Raw genomic sequence first — 22,521 nt, 5'->3', positions numbered from 1 at the left:
GCGTGCAGAGATATGACTACAGACAACACACTAGAGATTATTGATTTTAATTCTGAAGGATTGGGAAGACAAAACAAGAAAAGAAAAAGGCACTAAAAACAAAATGCATAATATCACACTTGTCTAAAATTATATATAAGTTGGTTATATATGTAAAGATGTTAAATAAAAATAATTTTATAAAAACCACATATTTCACAAAAAAGTTTTATCACATAAATGGAAAGAGAAAGGGGTATTTTAAAAGCATAAAGTGAAATGTTTGATTTTTGAGAGTTCACTAAGCATATGTATAATTTTGGTTTGTTTTGTTTCTGTAGTAATTCCTCTGAATGACGAAGTTCTGGTAACAATAGGTAAAGAAGAGGTAAGTCACTTAATGAATTAGTAGTAACCTCAAATAATTTATAATTAGAAGTGTTGTAGATAAGTTCATGATACAAGATCTAGGATGAAACCACTTTAAAACCATGTTTACTTTCTCTTTTGATTTTAATTATGTTTTATTGAACAGAATATTTTAAAAGCTTTAAATTTTGAACTCAATTTGTCTATGAGAACTATTGCTAAAGTTAGTGTTTAATATGTAAATCTTGCTCTTAATACTTAATTTTCAATTGATTAAACTCTTTTTATAATAAAAGCAGAAATGGTAAACATAAACTGAATGATCATACATATACATTTATTTTTTCCAATACTTAACATAATGTCAGTGAAGACATGGTTTAAAGTGTAAATCTATTAGGTCAAAGTATAGCAGAAAAGATAGAAGCAAAAAAATTTTTTAACAAGGTCGTAGAGCATAGAAAGAGGTAATTATCTATATACCTAGAGACAGAAATAGGTATGAAAAGAGAGATTATCTGTCCTATAGGATGAAAGAAAGGCTTGAGATTTGAAGGAAACTGCTACTGCAAAATTTAGGTTTCAAGTGTGAACTAAAAATGAGATTTCTTTAAAGTTAAAACACAATTAGACCTGTCTCACTTTCTTTCTTTTGCAATCAGAGAGCTAACTTTTTAACCCTGCACCTGAAAGCTGGAGGTATATGGTATGAAGATATTAAACTATTGAGGCGCTGGACTCAGGGACACCAGGTTGGGTGTTTAGTAAGGGCGGTGTACAGATTAAAAGTTGGAAAGGTCAAGTTAACATTTTCATACTATGTGATAGAAGTAAGTACCGGCTTCTTCCCCTACTGTGTCCCCAGAGGTCCTGCAGTCTGGTGTAAAAATAGCCTCAGACTAAAGATAAAGTAATCTTCTCTGAAAAATCTATATGGCCCAAGGAAAAAATCTCTCTAAGAATTAATATATGGGGGTCCCCGATGAAAAAGCCCCATTCATAAAGAGTTTTTAGTAGGTTTTTGACTTTTAAATATGAATGGCCAGCCAGCGATCAACATTTGTTAAATGCCTCCAAATGGAAAGGCAGAAACCCAAAACAATTGACAAAGATGAACTTTAAGGAAATAGAGACAATTCTGGGAACAAATAGAATTTAATAAAACTGTACCTTAAGAGAGATTGAAAAATTTTGGGTAGGGTCCACAAAAAAACAAAATGTCAACTTAAGAAAAGTACCACTTCTTACCCACTAGGATGACTATAGTTGGAAGACATACAATAACAAGTATTGGTGAAGATGTGGAGAAATTAGAACACCTTAAAACACTTCTGGAAGAATGTAAAATATTGCAGTCACTTTGGAACAGTCTGGTAGTTCCTCAGAAGGTGAAAAGAATGACTACTATTTGAATTAGCAGTTTCACTTCTAGATATATACCCAAGAGAAGTGAAAATATGTGTGTGTCCACACAAAAACTTAAATGTGAATGTTCATGGCAACATTTTTCTTAATGGCTGAAAAGAGGAAACAACTCAAATGTCCATTAGCTGGTGAATGGATAAATAAAATGTGCTATATCTATAGAGTGGCGTATTATTTGTCAATAAAAAGAAATGAAATACTGATATATGCTATAAATTGGATATACCTTGAAAACATGCTAAGAAGCCATATGATTCTATTTATATGAAATGTCCATAATAGGCAAATCGAAAGAGACAGGAAGTAGATTGTTAATTGGAGAGAAAGCAGTGAGTAACTGCTCAATGTACAAAATCTAACCAGTTGAAGTTCCAAAATAGGAAAAAAAAAGGGAAGGGAAAAAATAAAATAAATATTACCAAAACATTTTCCTAGAATGAAAAATACTGATTCTTTTCCACATCGAAAAGATCCACTAAATTTCCAACAGCATGAGTTAAAAATGATACATGCCATAATAATCCAGCATAATTTTTTTTTGGTAGCAGCCATTAGGCCAGCAACGGTAGTTTAGACTGGCTGAAATCCAAACTTGATGCAGTGCTGTTACAAATAAAAATAACAAAGGGGTTGAATATTTAGCTCTTTTGTCATTATCTTACATTCCTTTATGCATCCAGTGAGCCAACTCTATGAGAATTTTTTCTATCATTTCTAAATTCATTGATAACTTCTACTTGTAGTAACTGATCATAGTGCAGCTGTCATATCTTCGTTCACCATCAGGCATCTAAGGTTCATCATCTTCTGTCCCATAATCCTTACTTTTTTCGGAGTACTTTTGCCATGTTTCAGGAGCCAGGATTATTATAGCAAATCCTACTTCCGATGCCAACTGTTTTAGAATTTTCCCCAATACCACTCGGGTAAAGTGATTCACTAGATCAGCTCACAGGACTCAGAAGAGCTATTATACTTGTTGTTATGATTTATTATAGTGAAAGGACACATTAAAATGAGCAAAAGGAAAAGGCATGTGGAGCAAGGTTGTAGGAGTCCTTTCTCAGTGGAGTTGCATGGATGTGAATAATTCTCCCTGCAACTTTGTGTGATGACATGGACAAAGTGTTGTCGTTCAGGGAAGTTCACCTGAGCTTGTCCACCATTTTTATCTGGAGTTAGTCACTATGTATGCAGGGCCTCCTCGACTGACCAGCTACTTAGACTCGAGGTTCCCCCAGAGTAAAAATGCATTCACCATGAATCACATAGAATGAACTCTCTTATGAAACTGATACCAACTGGCCCAAGGCCGCAGGCACACAAACACTCTTATCAGGAAGAATATTCCACGGTCTCAGAGCTCCTCTTCCAGAAGTCCATCAGGGACTAGTCCTGAAGACAGACGTTTTTGGGAATGTTCAGAGTTTGTGCAACCTTGGCCTGCTGGGTTAACCCTTTCTTGCATATTTGTCTTGTTATTCTATTAACAGCATCTTTTGAAGAACTTAAGCTCCTAATTTGATTAACTCTGTTTTATCAAGTTTTCTTTTGAAGTTTGTGCTCAAATATAGGAAATATTTGCCCAACTTAAGGTCATAAAGATTTTCTTGCATGTTCTTTTAGAAATTTTAAAATATTAAATTTCATATGTAGATCTATGATCCATTTTGAAGTAATGTTTATATATGAAATGAGTTACTGGTAAAGGTTCATTTTTTTCATGTAGATAGGAATTGTTTCAGCACAAATTGTTGAAAGAACTATCTTTCTCTTTTAAATTTCTTTTGCACATTTATTGAAAATTAATTAACCATATGTGCGTGGATCTATTTCTAGGTTCTTTATTTGTTCTCCATTCTGTGCTGTGGATGTTTTTCTTCCTTTGTTCTGTGTTTCTGTCTTTAGGCCAATACCACGTTGTTTTATTTACTGAAGCTTTATAATAAGTCTTGGAATTAAATAGTATGAATTATTTAACTTTGGTGTTCTTTACCAGAATTGTTTCATATTTTCATATAAAGTAGAGTTGGCTTGTCATTCTATCCCATAACAAAGTGTACTGAAATTTTGACCGAGATTGCGCTGACTCTATAATTTAATATGAAGAGAATTGACATCTTTAACATATTGAGTCTCAGTTTAGATCCATGAGCACTATATGATCTCTGCATTGATTTAGGTCTCAATTTATTTGGTATTTAAAAAATTTACCAATATTTTATGCTTTACTATAACAACAGACTAAAAAAGAAAAAAAAAACTTGACCATCTCAATGAATTCAAAAAGAATAAGTGACAAAATTTAATATTCATGATTTTAAAAAAAGACTTTAAAAATTATAATAGAACTGTGCAGGTATTGTACATGTTTTGTCAAATTTACTCCTTTAGTATTTCATATATTTGATGCTATTAAAATATTCTTTTTTAAAATTTCAATTTCCAGTTGTTTATTGCTATTGTACCTACTAAGCATGATAAACCCCTTTATTCTAGTAGCTTTTTTCTAGATTCTCTGTAGGATTTTCTACGTAGCCAGTCATGTCATCTGAGATCAAAGGCAGTTTTACTTTATCTTTGCATCTGAATGCTTTTTATATCTTTTTCTTGACTTATTGTGCTATTCTGGAACTTAGTAATAAATAGAATAAAAGTGGTAAGGATGAGCATTTTTTCCTTGTTCTTGATCTAGTGGATAGTATTCACTCTTTTACCATTAAATGCGATATTAGCAGTAGGTTTTTCATTGATGCCCTTAATTAAGTTGAGGAGATTACCTTGTTACAATTTTTGAAGTCTTTTTTTAAAAATCATAAATTAATATTGAATTTTGTCACATTCTTTCAGAATTCATTGAGAAGAACAATTTTTTTTCTTTTTTGGTCTGTTGATATAGTACATTACATTGCTTGATTTTTAAAATTTGATTTTGATTGTTTATACATTCCTAGGAAAAATTCCACTTTGCTATAATGTGTTAATCTTTTTTTATTTATTGATGGACTTACTAAAATTTTATTACGATTTTTGTGTCTATGTTAATGAGAGATACTGGTCTGTGGTTTTCTTGTGACATCTTTGTCAGGCTTTGGTATCAGGGCAATACCAGCTTCATAGAAAAATTGAGAAGTATTCTATTTTTAAAATAATTTGTATAGAATCAGTATTATTTATTCCTTAAGTGTTTGTTAAAATTCCCAGTTGAAGCTCTCTGGGCCTGGATTTTTCTTTGTGGGAAAATTTTTTTAATTACAAATTCAGTTTCTTTACTGCTAGTCAGGTTTTTTGTTTTCTCTGAATGAGCTTTGGTAGTTTGTGCCTTCAAAGAGTTTGCCCATCTTATCTAATTTGTTAAATTTATTGACATAAACTGTTCAGAGTGTTCCCCTATTACCATTTTAATGTTTGTAGTAATGTCACCTTTTTCATTCCTGATGTTGGTAATTTGTGTCCTTTTTTTCTTTTGTAAAAGTCTGGGTAATTTTATTGGCCTTATCAAAAAATCAACTTTGGATTTCATTGATTTTTCCCTATATTTCTTTTTGCTTTTCTATTTCATTGATTTAATGTTCTATTTCATTGTTTTATCATTATTTTTCTTCAGCTTAATTTTGATTTTACTTGTCCTTTTTCTAGTTTCTCATGCTTGAAGCTGAGGTCATTAATTTGAGAGCTGTTTTTTTTTCTGACATCGACTTTAGGTGATGTAAATTCTCAGCTGAGTCCTGCTTTTGCTTCATCCCAGAAATTTTAATTTTGTTTTTATTTTTAGACAGTTTATAATAACTTTTTATTTGCCTGTTGATTGCTTCTTTGACCCTTGGATGTGTAGAAGTCTGTTTTTAGTGTCCAAATATTTGAAAATTTTTTTCATTGTTAGATCATATTTAATGTAATATCAATATGGTTGCATTGAAATCTGTATACTTAATTTTTCCTTCCCATTTGTCTTGTCTTTTCTTTGTTCCTGCTTTCCTGTCTTCCCACTTTCTTGAGTTAATTGCGTATATTAAAAAATAAACCTACTTTATTTACACTATTGGCTTAGTTATAGCTCTTCATTTTTTTTTTGTGATTGCTCTAGTATTTATAACATACATCTTCATATTATCACTGATTTAGATTTAGAAAAATCTAACGGTAATCCTCGACATCTGGAGAATGGGACACTAGCTCATGTTTTTAAAAACAAAAAGATATTAGACAAAGTCTAGAATTTATTATAATTTCCTATTGCCACACGGTGAGCTTTGATTTTATTTAAATACCTCAAGTATGCTCCTTCCTTAAGGCCTTTCTACTTAAAATTCTCTTTATATGGAATATTCTTTTGCTAGATAGTGACATGGATTATCTTTCACCCTCTTTCTCCTGTTAAATTGTTAACCTGATCAGAGAGGTCTTTTCATATCATACTACGTATCGTGCATGTCATACTTGCTCTCCTTTTTGTATTCTTAGTTTGACTTATTTTTACTTCATCGAACTTATCACTCGCTGGAGTTATATATTTGCTTGTTTGTCTGGATTTTCCTTTGTTTTGTTCACTTTTGTATCCTTGACTCTTTCAACAATGCCTGGTTGTCAATAACTGATCAATAAATATTTGTTGAATGAATAGTATTCATAATCTACCTGATTACTGAATACTCACCATTAAATTGCCATTCCATATGAAATTAAAATTTATAGCTTGAAAATTCCTAATTATGTTTTTGAATTTAACAATAAAATGTTAGAAAGAACTTAGTACCTGGTATATAGCTCCCTTTCAGAGACTTCTTGCTCAGTTGTTTTGCTATTCATTTTGGAATACAGATTTTAGAATTATGTAAATTATACTATTATTCAGAAATATAACTATTTATAGGATTAAAGACTAAGCAATTAATTTCAGTTATTTTGTTCTAGTTCCAAAAATTGAGACATGATCTTGAATTGGTACTTTCTACTATTCAGTCAAAGAATGCAAAGTTAAAGGAAGACTTGGAAAGGTATATTTATATCATAATTACCATTAATCATTGATATATGTCAAATTGGCATTAATGTTTTATTAAGCTATTGTTTGTTTTGTTTTTCTATGTTTAAAGGGAGCAACAATGGTTGGATGAGCAGCAACAAATATTGGAATCTCTTATTGTACTACACAATGAATTGAAACATCAGGTTGTGACAGTTTCTGAATCAAGGTATTATTTTTGTGTTCTAGGTTTTTAAACTAGGAGAAAGTATTTTCTTTTTTGTTACATGAAATACACAGATGAAAAGAGATATATTTACAGGAAATTGTGAGTCTTATCCTAACTTTTGCCATCTGTTAATCACATCATCTTTTATGAGTGACTTGACTTTTAGTTTCCTTATATGTTAAATAGAGAATATTGCTTTCGTAAAACTGGTTGTATTTGTTTTGAGCAAATGAACTTTGGACAGAGTTTTTGATTGGCCTTATAAGTAACCAGTTACATACACTTATGTATTTTATCAGTGAAATATTTCTCTCAATTTTTTTGAAATCTATTAGGATCTTTAATGAGCTGAAAACTAAACTACGTGATACAAAAGAATATAAGGAGAAACTGTTGATTACCTTGAGTGAGTTTCTAGAAGACCACTTTCCTCTGCCTGATAGAAGTGTTAAAAAGAAAAAGGTAAGTTTTAGAAGAGATATTCATGTATTTATATGCGAAATTGTTTTAGATAGGGTCAAATATAAATTTTATGATAAATTTTTATGTTATACATTTCAGAGATACACACAGATAGATACATGTAGAGAAACAGCTTGTCATCACATTTAAATATTGAAAAATTAGAGGTAAGCTAATTGTTCAATAATATAGTACTAAATACATTTTTTTATATTGTGTTCATATGATGGGGAAAATGCAGCTTTTAAAAATAATGTATTGAACACTATCAAAGGAGTTAATGAAATGCTCACAATTTATTGTTAAATGGATAAAATACAGATGGTTAAATTGTGCAAGTCTAATTTATACCAAAACATGTAATAGTGCTCATGTCTGGGGGCTAGGATTGTAGGTGAGATTTGTTTTCGTTTTTACTATTTTCTAAATTTTTCGCGAACCCATGTAACTTTTAAAATAAGAAGAATTGTTATTTAAAATCTGTTAATGGAAGGTATTGACTGTTTTAATCGTAATTAAAATTGAATAAACCTTTCCCACCAAAGCAAATAAATATTTTATTGAGTGACAGTAGATTGGGAACAACTACTTTAATTTATTTTTAAAAACAGTATATTGTATAATAAAAGTTGTGCAAGTAGAATAGGCATTGAAACTGGTACCAGAATGATCTTTCTAAAAATATATAGTTTAATCATTTTTCAACATAAAACTTTTGATGGCTACTTACAGGATGAAGGCTATAAACTTCTTAGAGTAATGAATTTATGTGCTGGACTTTGTCTATCTCTTTAGCCTCCTTTCCAACCTTTCTTTACCCATCTCTTGCATGAATCCATTTAACTACTATTATAGTTCCAGTAAGTATGCAATGATCCTAAAAGAAAACAGATACTAAACCCATGGGCTTTGGTTTTAGAGAGGATTTTATAAATTTGACCTCAGAGGCAAAGGAAGTAAAAATAGATGAATGGGACTATATCAAACTAAAAAGCTTCTGCACGGCAAAATAAACCATCAACAAAACAAAGAGGCAACCATCCAAATGAGAGAAGATACTTGCAAACAATGTCTCCAGGGACTAATATCCAAAATATATAAAAAACTCATACAACTCAACGATAAACAAACATTCCAAATAAAAAATGGGCTGAGGACCCGAACAGAAACTTCCCAAGAAGACAAACAAATAGCCAACAGACATATTTGAATATGCTTAACTATACCAGTTATTAGGAAAATGCAAATCAAAACCACAATGAGATGTCACCTCATCATTTGTAAGAATGGCTCTTATCAACAAGACAATAACAAGTGCTGGGGAGGTTGTGGGAGAAGGAACCCTTATACACTGCTGGTGGGAATGTAATTGGTACAGCTATGAAGGTTCCTCATTAGAATAGAGTTATCATTTGACCCAGCAATCGCTCTAGTGGGTATCTACCCCCTAAATTTGAAAACATTTATTTATAAAGATATATACACCCTGCTGTTCAAAGAACATTATTTATGATGGCCAAGGCATAGAGACAATGAAAGTGTCCTTGGATAGATGATTAGATAAAGAGGATATACAATGGAATATTAGTCGGCCATGAGAAAAGATGAAATACTGCCATTTGCAATAACATGGATGGATCTTGAGATAATCATGCTAAGCAAAATAAGTCAGACAGAAAACATTGAGAACCATGTGATTTCACTCATATATAGGATATAAAACAAACAGCAAACGAACAAGACAAACAAAAACTCAGATACAGATGACAGTTTAGCGGTTACCAGAGAGAAAGAGGAGAAGGGGATTAGGTAGATAAGGATAAAAGAGTCAAATATATGATGACAGAAGGAGATTTGACTTCGAGTGGTGAACATAAACTGCAATATACAGATGATGTATTGAATTGTACACTTGAAACTTATGTAATTTTACTAACCGGTATTACCCTAATAAATTTAATTAAAAAAAAAGTATGCATGGACATGCCACTTTTTGTGTCTTATACATTATATTCTCTCTGCTTACAAAACATTTCCTATCTGGTGAGGATAGCAGATTCCTGCTACAGCAACTCAAACATCATCTTTTGTGTGAAGCATTGAGTGAAGTTTAAGTTCATTTTATGAGCATTTATGATGTAATTTTGTAGTAATCATTTATATCTATCTCCCTGTTTGTGCACCATGTACAGTGAGCTCCTTGATGTGTTTAATTCATCTTTGTGTCTGCTATCTTGCCTATCTATTATAGTACCTTCTAAGGTCATATTTATTGAATGACTGTGAGTATGTATACTAGGAAAAGGAGAAAAAGTTCTCTTGGTTTTCTTACAATCTGTTTTTTTAATTCTCTTTTTTTTATAACTATCAGTAGACTCTACATTTGTCGTGGACTATGTCTCCCATTCTGTTCATTGTTATTTATACCTATTATTCATTTCTGAATTGTTGACCTTCTGTTAGTCTTCTCGTTAACCATTTCATTAAGTTCTTGATTCTTTACCTATTAATACAATAATGTTCCAGTAACTTACTAACTTACTGTCTGTTTTTCATCTTTTCTTTTAACCTATTCTTCTCCGCTAATAGAACGAGAAGTTTGAGGCATTGTGAAAAAGGAAGCTTTGATTACCAGAAGTCATCATGGGTTCATTAAGTGTTGTTTGATAAGCTCACTATTTTTAATGAAATATATGAACTATCGATATACACAAAATGATAGATTACATTCTTTCTTTCTCTCTGTCAAGTAATAATACTGGATGTATTATACTGGATGTATTAGTGAGCTCAAGCTGCCACAACAAAATACTACAGATTAGGTGGCTTAAACAAAAGAAATTTATTTTCTGACTGTTTTGAAGGCTAGAAGTTTAAGATCAAAATGCCATCAGGTTTGGTTTCTACTGAGGCCTTTCTTCCTGGCTGATGATGGCTGCCTTCTGACTGTGTCATCTGAGAAATCTTTCTAAACCTGTGCATGTATAGAAACAAATGGAGTGATGGATGAGTGGATCAATTTAATTTTGTATATGCTAGTATAAAATAAGTATTAGAGATAATTTTACTTACATTCGATAGACGAAAAATGAGTAAAGTTGAATTGGTGAACTCAGATAATTATTATTATTATTTGCTTTAAGTGATTTCAGTTCTGGAGAGATCCCTAATATAAAGAGAACAAATTATGGAAAACAAAAGATTTTAATAGTTTGTATAATTTTATCTTTCAATTTTAGGCAGTGTTCTTTGACTCCCTGCTATGAAAGATGAGGAAATTAATATTCTTCCTCTTATACTCTCGTTCCAATTTGTGTTAATCTATTTGTACTTTGAGAGGTTTATAGCATTTATATTCTGTTTGAGTACCATAATTCATGTATATGCTTAGTCTTTATTCTACATTGTATTGGATTCAATGATTATCATCTCTTACCAATCATTTTTGAATTTTTAAGTTTAATTCATCACTTGATTTGATGGGTTTCTTTGACAAGTAATTTGTTCAAGAAGAATTCCTGGATGTTTTAGTTTTTTAATTTTTGAATGCTGAAACTATTTTGTTTGCCTTTATACTCAAAGGATACCTTTGACACATTTTTAAAAAATCTCAAGATTTCTCCATTCTGAGATGGAATGTGCAGTGGAGGAGTCTGAGGCCAGTCTATAGGTTATCTTACTGCTTCTGAATGTATGCCTGGAGAGTTCTTTATCTTTGACCTTCAGTAATTTAACAGGATATGTCACAATGTTAAACATTTACTAGTAGTTTTGCTTTGAAGCTGATGTATTGTTTCCAGGGGACAGATTTATGTCACCTTTTATTTTATATTGCTTATCAAATCTTTATGTTGAAACAGTTTTTCTTTGTTTGCTTTCGTTTTATTTTTCTTCTGCATTTTCTTTTTTTGTCTCAAATCTTGTATTTTAATCCATGCCTTGCTGCTTATTTTTTTTATCAATTCTAAAATTGTGTTTGCTTTCATCACTAGTGAATCATACGCTACCTTTTATTATTCCATTTAGTAAGGTATTAGTGGTCAGAAGATTTTGAGATCCAACTTTACTATTGTTACTCAGGAATCACATTTATTTTTGTCAGGTTTTTTTTTTTTTTTTTACTATTTAATATTTTTGTATTTCTATAAGATTTTACAAGGACTCTTTTAATCTTGGAATGGAGAGTATTAGCTGTCACAATAGTTGGTGACTTTGCAATTAATTGAATGTCTGAACTCAAAAGCTGCTGATTAGGATTAGTATAATCTTGGAGACTACTAGCAATTTCCCTTGGAGCCTTGTCCTATTGAACATTTTAAATAGTAATTTGGATAAAGAAGTAGAACACTTGTCTTCAAGTTTGGGAAGATATGAAACTGCAAGGGCTAGATAGTAAATATAGGGGATGACAATTAGGACTATTTTTCAACTGGCTAGGGATTAAGCCAAATAAAATAGAATGATACTTAGTAGAGGTACACTGAATGTTTTTCTTGGGTTTAAAACATTAAAGAATGATGACAACCTATCTTAGCTAAATGTATGAAAAGAGATTGGCACTTTAGATGATAGTATGTTCAGATAGAGGTCAGCAGGGTGAAATAGATGTTCAAAAGCTAATGTAATCTTAAACCTAATGATAGAATTCCAGCATATAAAAATATGGAAATGAGTCTTTTTATCTTTGGTATTTGAATCAGGCCTGTATCATTGTGGAGACTGGATCCAAAAAAGACAAATTAGAGCACATTCAGAGAACATCCATGAGACCAAAGGGCTTATGAAAAACAATTGAAGGAACTAGTGACGATTAATATGGAGAAGCTTGAGGCTCATAATAGCTGTCTTCAAATATTTGAGGAACTCTTGCATGGAATCATGAAATGAGATTTATTTTGTGTCATTTCAAGGAAAAAAGAATCAGTGAATTGAATTAACATTAGGAACTGTCAAGAACTATACAAAGACGAACAGGTCTCCTTGGGAAGCAACTTTCCTCTCCTGAAGCTGTATACAGCCTATAATGTCCTTTGTTTGAGATATTTTGATTGGGAGGTTCAAACACTAGACTTTTATATATGAGTATATATAATATGTGTAATATAGTTTATCACATATATTTATAGTCTGAATTGTATCTTCTAGTAATTATGAGAGATTTCACTGTCTTAGAAGTTGTTTCATTTTCATGAATCTTACTGTTTAGACAGATTATTTACTTTCAGTATTCTTTTTAAATCACCTAATTATAAATGTTTGATTTTAGTATATCTTGTGCCACTACATTTAAGAAATTAATTTTTGAAGTTTTGTAATACAGTATAATCTGCCATTGGCAGAACTGAAATGTTAATTCTTTGTTATTCACATTTCTCTCAAAGAAAAATATTCAAGAATCAACTGCACAGCTGCTAACACTACATGAAATGTTAGAGGTAAGTGACTTGTGTAGTTGTTTTGTCTTGAAGATGTCACTTAATTAGTGATTTGTAAACAATTATACACAGGCTTGAAAAAGAAAAAATACTACTTTAGTTCTTAAAGTATACACCAATCTTTATTAGATATATTAATTTATCTTTCGTATAAAATTAGTTTCTGTTTTCTATACAGTACTAGAAAGAATATTGTTTAAAAGGACATGAAATTAGTCTCTTAATCATGTTCCCAAGATTACTTAAGAATATTTTTATGCTGTTATTTAGTATTTACACAGTGAAACTTTGTGCTGTTACATTGATGGTATCTAGCTGGCATTCTATCTGTATTCTATCAAAAATGCGTAATGGAGGTTACAGAAATTTGTGCACACTTTTTCCTTAAATAACAGCCTCTTTTTTCATAAATGTAAGGACTGAGCAATTGCAACATTTTCTGCCTAACATTTACCTTTTTTTAAACAAATGTCTTTGACCTTTTAAAAAAATGTTTGTGAACGTCAGCCAATTATGAAATATGTTAAATATTTTAGATCTTGATATGACAATCTATTGCAAGTTGGGTGGAGAGGAAGGTAAAATAGGTTATGAAGAAGGGGCTATTTAACAAAAAATAGCATGTTTTTTAAAAATCATTTGTAAGTTTAGAGTAAAGAGTGATATCAGAAAACTTTTTTCATTGTAATTTTATGAATTGAAAACTAAAGTCTCTGTTTTCATCCAGTTAAGTAGTTTTGGTGCCTCAGGATGTCTTAATAGAGAATTTGGAAGCAAATACAAATATATTTTAGATTTGTGATTGGAATCTTTTAACATATTGCTAGTTATTCCAGTTTACACTGAAACTAAGAAACTACTGTTTCTCATGGATGACTTAACCTTTTTTAAAAGTAATAGTTGTCAGATATCTGGCAAATATCGACAGTTATTAACTGGGAAATACATGTGTAATTTTTGAATAGTACACTGAGATCTCATCTAAAACTTAAAATTAGGAACCATTTTTGTCTCCAAGACATATTATCAATGATATAAGTACCAATATATAAGCTGCAAGTTAGTGAAAAATGAAACAATATACCTGTTCATTTTAAAGTTGAATTTTTAGCATTTAATTATTTCTGGCATCTACTAGAATTTTAATTAATATAATTGAAGTCAGAAATGAAAAGATTTTAAATTATATCAAGATAAGCAATTGCTCTAAAATAGAAATAGTATTTAATTTTTTATATCATTATACCTAAAAGAGTGAGACTGAAAGATTTTTTTTTCAGGATGTGTACTTGAACTATAGCTAAAGTTCATGATAGATGAAAATTTCATTTCAAGAATTGAGATATTGGTATTATTATGATGTGATTGAGATGAGAGCTTTAGTTTCATTGTATTTCTATAGTACTTAAATATTTGTATATATTATGCTTTTTCTTTTCCATGTTTTTAAAAATAATATGTTTTAATTAAAGCTTTGGCCTGGCAATTAAGAGATAAGAAGTTTAATCCATGATCTTCCACTAATTATGTTCTCCCTGAGGAATCTCTTAACCTTTCTGAACTCTGGTTTTGTAATTTGTAAAGACAGTGTGTGGTAGCTGAGGGTGCAGAGTAAAACTTGATATACACTTAGCATCTTTCAGTATGTGTCATACAACATTAGTATTCAAGGAATTTTTACTGTGTGTTTCTTGAAAAACTTTTCCTAATGCCAATGATTTAGAAAAGACATGTGATTCTTAGTGCACATTAGCATTTTTTCCCCAGTTTATTAGATTACAGAACCCTGTTTATCAAGACTAAGAACATCCTTAGACCAGTAGAATGCAATTTGAAAAATGTTGACCTGTATAATTTACCACAAAGTCTCAAAACTTATGTTCCTAGTTGTAACCTCTCAATATCCTTAGTGAAGAAATCAAAGATATTCAAGATGAAGTTGCAGGAAGTAATGATAGAATTATTTTGAAGATTTATCATGATAGGTGTTTGGGGGTTGGAGGCCACAGGATTGGTGATTTCTTTTTCCTCCAAATATTAAGACATGCATATTAAAAAAAATTTTTTTTGCATGTTTTGTTGAGTATTTAAGTTTCTTATTTTTTTTTAACAAGTGGTTATAACCAAACTTCTAAAGAAATTATTAATTCCAAGAGAAGTGGGAGAATTGTAAATATCTTTCAACCAAGTTTTAGGAAATGTTTTCAAAGTTAAGATGCAGAGATTCATTTTATCTGATATCTATAGTCTTTTAAAAAAGAAAATCAGTTATTTAAATTAATACATAGAAATTTTGTTATAAACAGTTATTCAAAGAAAGACTATTCTTTGGTGAAAAACTTTATTAAAAGTTTTATTATAGCTGTATAAACTTTTTCCCAAGTAAGGTATATTTTGAATGATATTTTTCCTAGATTCTTTTAAATAGATTATTTGATGTTCCACATGATCCATATATCAAAATTAGCAATTCTTTTTGGCCGCCTTATGTTGAGCTGCTCCTGCGTAATGGAATTGCCTTGAGACATCCCGAAGATCCAACCCGGATAAGATTAGAAGCTTTCCATCAGTGAAAGAATGGTCTCTTTTTCACACAGTACTTAAAGAATCTTGTCATTCAAGGATAATGGAAACACTGAGTATTACTTGGATAAAGAACATTATTTGGAAATCAAAGCACATAGTCCATCTCCCTTTTATCCTTAAAATGACATGCTGCCATCTACTATTCATTTAAAAATGGTCCTTTCACATTCTGGTCAGTGCATTGGTGTTTTAAACTGAATGGACAAAGATACTCCTAATGTAATTTTTTAAGTTTATGAGTTTCTTTTATGCATTTTGAGTTCTATATATTTGGTGCTTACCTTCTTAAACTTAGGAATTATAAGAGAAAGGCCATTTAATTTGCTGATGGTTTTAAAATTAACAGTATCTGATGTAGAAGGAAGCATAATTTAAAAGTATTTAGTAAATCTGTTCCATATATACTACCTTATTTCTAGATTTGTTAAAAATTGAAACAAAAAACTAATGGATAGAGGTAATAGAAAACTGCATTTTAATGTGTATCATAATAAGTGATATAAAACCATTCTTCTGTTATTACTAACAAAATTGTGTTCATAAAATTTTGTTAATCATATGACTTTTCTGTAAATAAAATTCTCTTATCTAAAAATATCTTAGCTTTTTTGGTAGTGTGGCATGATATCTTTGTAAACTAAGTAGACTTTGATAGTTGGATAAATGAAGATATTATAAGACTCATCAGCATTACATACAAGCTAAACTAGAGAATTCCAAACACATTTAGAATCCTAAGTTTTCTAAGAGAATTTAATGTGTACTTTACATTTGAAAATGCTTTCTACTGTATAACATTTAAGTTTCTTGATTACCTTAAATACTTCATCTTTTTAAACGTAAGCAAGTAATATTCCAAGTATACCATGTCCCTTCTATAGAAAATACAAATACTGTTATATTTTAGAGCATGTAAGTTCCTTTACAGGAACATAACATATACGAGTACTTTAGTTGGGAGTCAGAGGAATGAGCAATTCTTTATTCCTTGAAGTTACTGGAGAAATAGTTCTGTCAATATGAGCCTGACAATAATTCTACACAGCAGGTCACAGTGTGCTATTGTCCATGGACATCTCTGTGTTGCAAATTACAGAAAGAGATAAAAGCAATAAACAACTTGATTTATCTGGCGAGTCTTCACATTTTACAGATCTACTGATTAAGAAAATTTTACTACAGTATCTTGTATAAGGCTCTAAAGAAAACTGTGATTGCATCCTACTTTAATTCATTAACCCAGGCTTCTTACATAGATTATTTGCCCACTTTTGATCTCAATCACAAAGTAAATTATAGCAGAATTAGTCTTGATTTGCACTCCATCTAAGCTTACATCTCTTGAAATTTTTTATGGTTTTGAGCACATTGGCGAAAATGTTTCAAGTTCCGAAGATCTGTATGTATTTTCATTTTTCACTGATTTAAGGAAATCACTGAAATCTATAAAACTTAGAATTTATTTTTATTTTACTAAATACGATAATGTAAAATATCTGAAGGTAATACCACATTCTAGCTTTCCCATACCAGCTGGTGATGTTAGCTTAACTTAAAAATTTGTTTTAGTCTGTCACAAAATATATTTAACTTTGTATTGGCTGATGTGTACACGTGGATTGATCTGGGAGAATTTAAATCTCTAATTGAAAATTTAACCCAGTTGAATAGGACCTTGTTTAGTCTTGTCCTGTGTTTTATATGGTTATACATCAGTATTAACATGTCTGACTCCCTTGGTTTTCTTAGTTTACTTTTTATTTATTTAGCTAAATTTTAGTTTACTTCCTGGTTGCTTTTTACCAAGAATTATATTTTTTCAATTACTACAACATTTTACCCCAGCTTATTTTCTGGTAATTACTAGTAAATAGTTAATAACTAAAATAAGAATGGTAAATGAAATGACCTATTGCCCTTTTGGTATTTTCTAATCAAAACATTAGAATTTTTATGTTTGCAATATCTACTGATAGACTATTTTTTCTAAAAATATAGTCTATTAATGTGTTACACCAGTTGTTAAATGCACCATATCAAATAATTTATGATTGTTGTTACATTTTATGACGTGAACTCAGAAACATCAGAGTAAAGTGAAAAATTGAAATCTATTAGCTTGTTTTAAATATTTTTCATAGTTTGTTGTTTGTTTTCCACCCTCATATAGGTTGAATTTCCCTTCTTGTAGCATTCAGAGATTTTAATTTTTGACTGATTTTCCATTATACAAAAAATGAATGCATTCTTTCTTGAAAAATTATTACAGACATTACAGATAAATCTAAAGTTTTCTTTAACCACATTTCCAGTTTGGGTCCCCCCTACCAATGATGTAACCACTGTTTGATACATGCTATTAATTTTCATGTTATAACAGAATGTAATAACATCTATCTTAAATGAATCTTGTTTTGTAGTAATCACAGATGCAATTCACATCATGGTGGATTGTTCCATATCTGTTCACTATCCTCATGTAAAAGTTCTACATTACAATGTTTAATGTTAATGTAAGTCTTTAGTATAACAACATAATTCGAATTGTTCAATTGTATTAATTTTGTGGAAAGATAATTATGGTTAATTTAATTTTAAAATGATTTCCTAACCTTTCTGAGTAATAAATGACTCTTTTGAACCCCAGTAATGCTCTTTTCTTTTAAACAATATAAGAAGCAATATTTGCCAGCCATTTTGATATATACATGAGGCATTTGGAATCTGGGCAAGGGAAATAGAAATATGTGATACAATCATGGATAATTCATATGGGCCAGACTTACTAACATAATGTAATGAGAAAGAAATGCTTGCATTTTCTCGAATGCTTGAGTAATGACCTATAATACATTTATGTGTTTAGTTATTATGACTTACAGTACTAAATTAATTTCTAGTTGGTAGCTAATTTGGGATACCTATTACAAAGATGGAGAGAGAAGAATCTTGTGTCTTAGTAATTTTGGTTTTTGGTTTATGTTATTCCTGCTATTTATTAAAAGACGTACCTAAAGCGTTAGGTCCCTGTATTCTCTTTTAATTGTACTTCATGTCCTCTCAACTGTACTATGAAGGTAAAATAAAATCTTTTATTTTTTATATTTTTTAATCGAACAATTGTTTATTCAAAAAACAGCAACAATGTATTTTGTGATTATAGCTTATGGATAAATGAAATGATTGTAGTGAAAGTCTTATTTTCCTTCAGTTTAGAAGAATAATTTCACTGCTTATTATGTAGATCCAAGTTTCTGACCTATATCATTTTCTTCATTGTGAAGAACTTTTATTCAAACCATGTCTCTCAAGGGAAGACTATTGGCAACAAAAATACCTCAATTTTTGTAGTGAAAGTCTTATTTTCCTTCAGTTTAGAAGAATAATTTCACTGCTTAAGAATTATAGATAGATTGGTTGATTTTAATTTTTAAAACACTTTAAATATTTCACTCAACACTATTTTGCTTTCATGATTTCTGAAGAGAAATCTGGTGTAAATATCGTTGGTTCTTTGTTTTAAGGTTTTTATTTCTCTGGCTTCTTTCAGTACTCTGTCTTTGTTTTTCTGTAGTTTCAATATGATAGGCCTATGTGTAGGGTTTTTTTGTTTTTTTGTTTTTGTTTTTGTTTTTTATCCTGCTTTGTGTTTTCTGAGCTTCCTGGATTCATGCCTTGGTATCTGTCATTATCATTATTACTTGAAATATTTCTTGTGTCCCCTTTCTTCTGGTATTCTCATTACATGTATGTTTACACCTTTTATAATTATGCCACAGTTCTTGGATATTCTGCCCCGTCGTTTTCACTCTCTTTTCTCTTCATTTCAGTTTTGGAAGTTTCTCTTATATTTTCAAGAATACTGATTCTTTCCTCAGTCATATCCAGTCTATTGCTGAGCCCATCAAAAACATTCTTTTGATTTTGATTTTTAACATTTTCTTTTTATTCTTTTTTAGAGTTTTCGTCACTCTGCTGACATTACCCATCTTTTCTTGCATGTCATTTACTTTCCCATTAGAGCCCATAGCATATTAATCAATTGTTTTAAATTTCTCATCTGATCATTCCAAAATCTCTCATATCTGAGTCTGGATCTTATGCTCTCTTTATCAAAATGTCTTTTAGTATGCCTTTAAATTTGTTAATCCAAACACGATATATTGGGTAAAAAGGAACCTGGTACTGGCTTCACTGGGTATTTTTTTTTCATAGGCCTCTGCTCTGACAATACTAAAATTTTTTAAAAGTATAATCGATGTGCTGAGATAAAAAAGAAAATAGAATTAAATAAATGCTTGATTAAAACTAGAGAAAAATGGAAGACAATAAAGACAAGGGAAACAAATAGAAAACAAAAGGCAACAAATAGAAAACAAAAACAAATGTGATAGATATTAATCCAACTCAATCAATAATCACTTAAAATGTGAATGGACTAAATACTAAATATACCAATTAAGACAAGGCTGTCAGAGTGGATGAAAAGACAAGACTCAACTGTATGTTTTCTATAAGAAATCATTTGAAATATAAAGACATTAAAAGTAAAGGGATGTTGAAAGATATACCAAGTTAACATTAATTTTAAAATAACTTGGATTTAGCTATGTAAATTACAAACAAAGCAGACCTCAGAGCAAGGAAAATGACTAGGGATTATGAGGGGCATTATAGATCAATAAAGTGGTCAGTTTCCTAAGAAGACATAATACTTACTTTTTATGCATCTAACAATATTATCATAATACAAGAGGCAAAAACTGGTAGAATTGCAAGAACTAAAGCCCAATTTTTGGAAGGTTTTAGGGTTCAAGGTTAACATACAAAAGTCAATACACCTGACATTCAAAACTTACACCAAAGAGAGAGAGATTTAGTATAAATCTATATGTGTAAGATTTATATGAGGAAACCTACAAAAGTTATGAAAGAAATTAAAGATCTTAAATGGAAACACATTTCACGTTTATGATAGGAAAACATTGTTAAAGCCTCCGTTCTTCCCAAGTTGATTTATAGATTTAATGCAATCTCAATAAAAATTCCAGCAAATTAACTTTGTGAAAATCTAAAGTTTCTATGGGAAGGCAAAAGACCCAGAATAGCTGCCACAATATTGAAAAAGAATAACAAGTTGGAGGATTGACACCAACTTTAATACTTGCTATAACGCTATGGTACCAAGACAGTGTGATATTGATGAAAGAATGGACAGATAGATCAATGGAACAGAATGGAGAGCTCAGAAATAGACCCATATAAATATGGTCAGCTGATGTTTACAAAGGAGTAAAAGCAATCCAATGGAGTTGGCTTAGTCCGTCTTTTTCAAGAAATGTGCTAGAACAATGGTATATGCACATGCAAAAAAAAAAAAAAGTAGACACTGACATTACACCTTTAACAAAAATTAACTCAAAATAGATACAGACCTAAATGTAAAGTGCACAACTATGAAACTTCTAGAACATGAGTAGAAATCTAGTTTGACCTTGTGTTTGATGAAGATTTTTTATATACAACATCAAAAGCACAATCCATGAAAGAATAAATTGATAAGTTGGATTTTACTAAAATTAAAAATTGCTTCATTAAAGACACTGTTAGAATGAAAAAGTAAGCCACAACCTTGAAAATAATATTTGCAAGACACATCTGATAACTCACAGAACTAATCAAAACTTTGAAGGAACTCTTAAAACAATAATAAGACAACATTTCAATTAAAAAGGGCAAAAGATCCGAATGGACACTTCACCAAAGAAGTTGTACAGATGATAAGCAGATGAAAAAAATCTCCACGTCACATGTCATCAGGGAAATAGAAATTAAACAATGAGATACCACTATACACTTATGGCCAAAATCCAGAACATTGACAACATCAAATGCTGTCCAGGATGTGGAGAAACAGGAACTCGCATTCATTACTGGTGGGAATGAAAATGGTACAGCCACTTTGGAAAACAGTTTGGCAGTTTCTTAAAATACTAAGCATATTCTTACTATACAACCCATCAATTATGATCGTTGGTAGTTACTCAAATGAGTTGAAAACTTATGTCCACACAAAATCCTGCACACAAATGTGTATTGCAGCCTTTTTCATAAGTGCCAAAAATTGCAAACAATTCAGATGTTCTTTAATAAGTGAATGGATAAACGAACAGAGTACATCTATACAATGGGATAGTATTTAGCCATGAAGAGAAATGAGAAAAGAATGTCACAGACATAGAGGAAACTTAAACGAATATCGCTAAGTGAAAAAAGCCAATCTGAAAGGCTATATACTGTATATTTCAGCTATATGACATTCTAGAAAAGGCAAAACTATGGAGATAGATAAAAGATCGGTGGTGGTCGGGTTGTGGCTAGTGGGTTGGGAAGGGAGGGGAGTTGGGATGAATAAGAGGAGTACAGGGGTTTTTAGGGCAGTGAAACTATAATACTGAAATGGTGGGTACATAACATGGATTTGTTAAAACCTATAGAACTGTACAATACAAAGAATAAATCCTAATGTAAACTATGGACTTTAGTTAAAAATGTACAATATAAGTTCATCAGTTACAACAAGTGTAACACACAAAATGTTAATGATAGGGGAAACTAGGCAGGGGGAAAAGGAGTATATGAGAATTCAATTTCTCTGTAAATGTAAAATAGCTCTAAAAATAAACTCCCATAAGGATGGGATAACAGAGAAAGAACAAACTATAAAAAGCTCATTTTCATATAGACACATTGAAATTGAAAAAATAAATGCTTATTTTAAGTGATTACCTTTGGGATTATTTTATTATATAGTAACAAATAATTTCATTATGCAAGTGTTAACACACCATAATAACTGGTTATGGATTTGGGTGTAGGACAGACTAAAGCGATTTTAAAACTCCTAGGTGAAGAGGAGTCAAAATAGGAGGGGGAAGAGAATAACAATAACAAACCATAAACATAATGCTTTTTCTGGTAAAATAGCCATGAAACCAAAATGTTAAATAAGTAAATGAATTTAATGCAAAGATAGCCAGAGCAGCAGATTTTGTTTGCCTCCGCTCTTC

General features: G+C 30.7%; 1 protein-coding gene across 5 annotated transcripts in view; it reads left to right on the top strand.

Annotated features, from left to right (window-relative positions):
* The window catches only part of CENPK (centromere protein K), a 33,291-nt gene extending 15,194 nt beyond the window's left edge, over window positions 1–18,097 (top strand). For 4 of the 5 annotated variants that reach the window (XM_006913077.3, XM_025047665.1, XM_015590530.2 and 1 more), the window contains 6 exons: window positions 321–367; window positions 6,688–6,770; window positions 6,870–6,968; window positions 7,304–7,430; window positions 12,812–12,865; window positions 15,280–18,097. In XM_006913077.3, the coding sequence (XP_006913139.1) occupies window positions 321–367; window positions 6,688–6,770; window positions 6,870–6,968; window positions 7,304–7,430; window positions 12,812–12,865; window positions 15,280–15,438 (569 nt within the window). In that variant the 3' untranslated portion in view covers window positions 15,439–18,097. Of the gene's footprint in view, window positions 1–320; window positions 368–6,687; window positions 6,771–6,869; window positions 6,969–7,303; window positions 7,431–7,529; window positions 7,590–12,811; window positions 12,866–15,279 lie in introns of those variants that run through there. The other variant, XM_015590531.2, reaches the window with a different exon arrangement.
* The last annotated feature ends 4,424 nt before the right edge of the window (window positions 18,098–22,521 follow it).

Source organism: Pteropus alecto, unplaced genomic scaffold (genome assembly GCF_000325575.1).
Source record: "Pteropus alecto unplaced genomic scaffold, ASM32557v1 scaffold20, whole genome shotgun sequence".
Lineage (NCBI taxonomy): Eukaryota > Metazoa > Chordata > Mammalia > Chiroptera > Pteropodidae > Pteropus > Pteropus alecto.
Note: the sequence above shows the minus strand (reverse complement) of the source record. Positions and strands in the feature narration are given on the sequence as shown.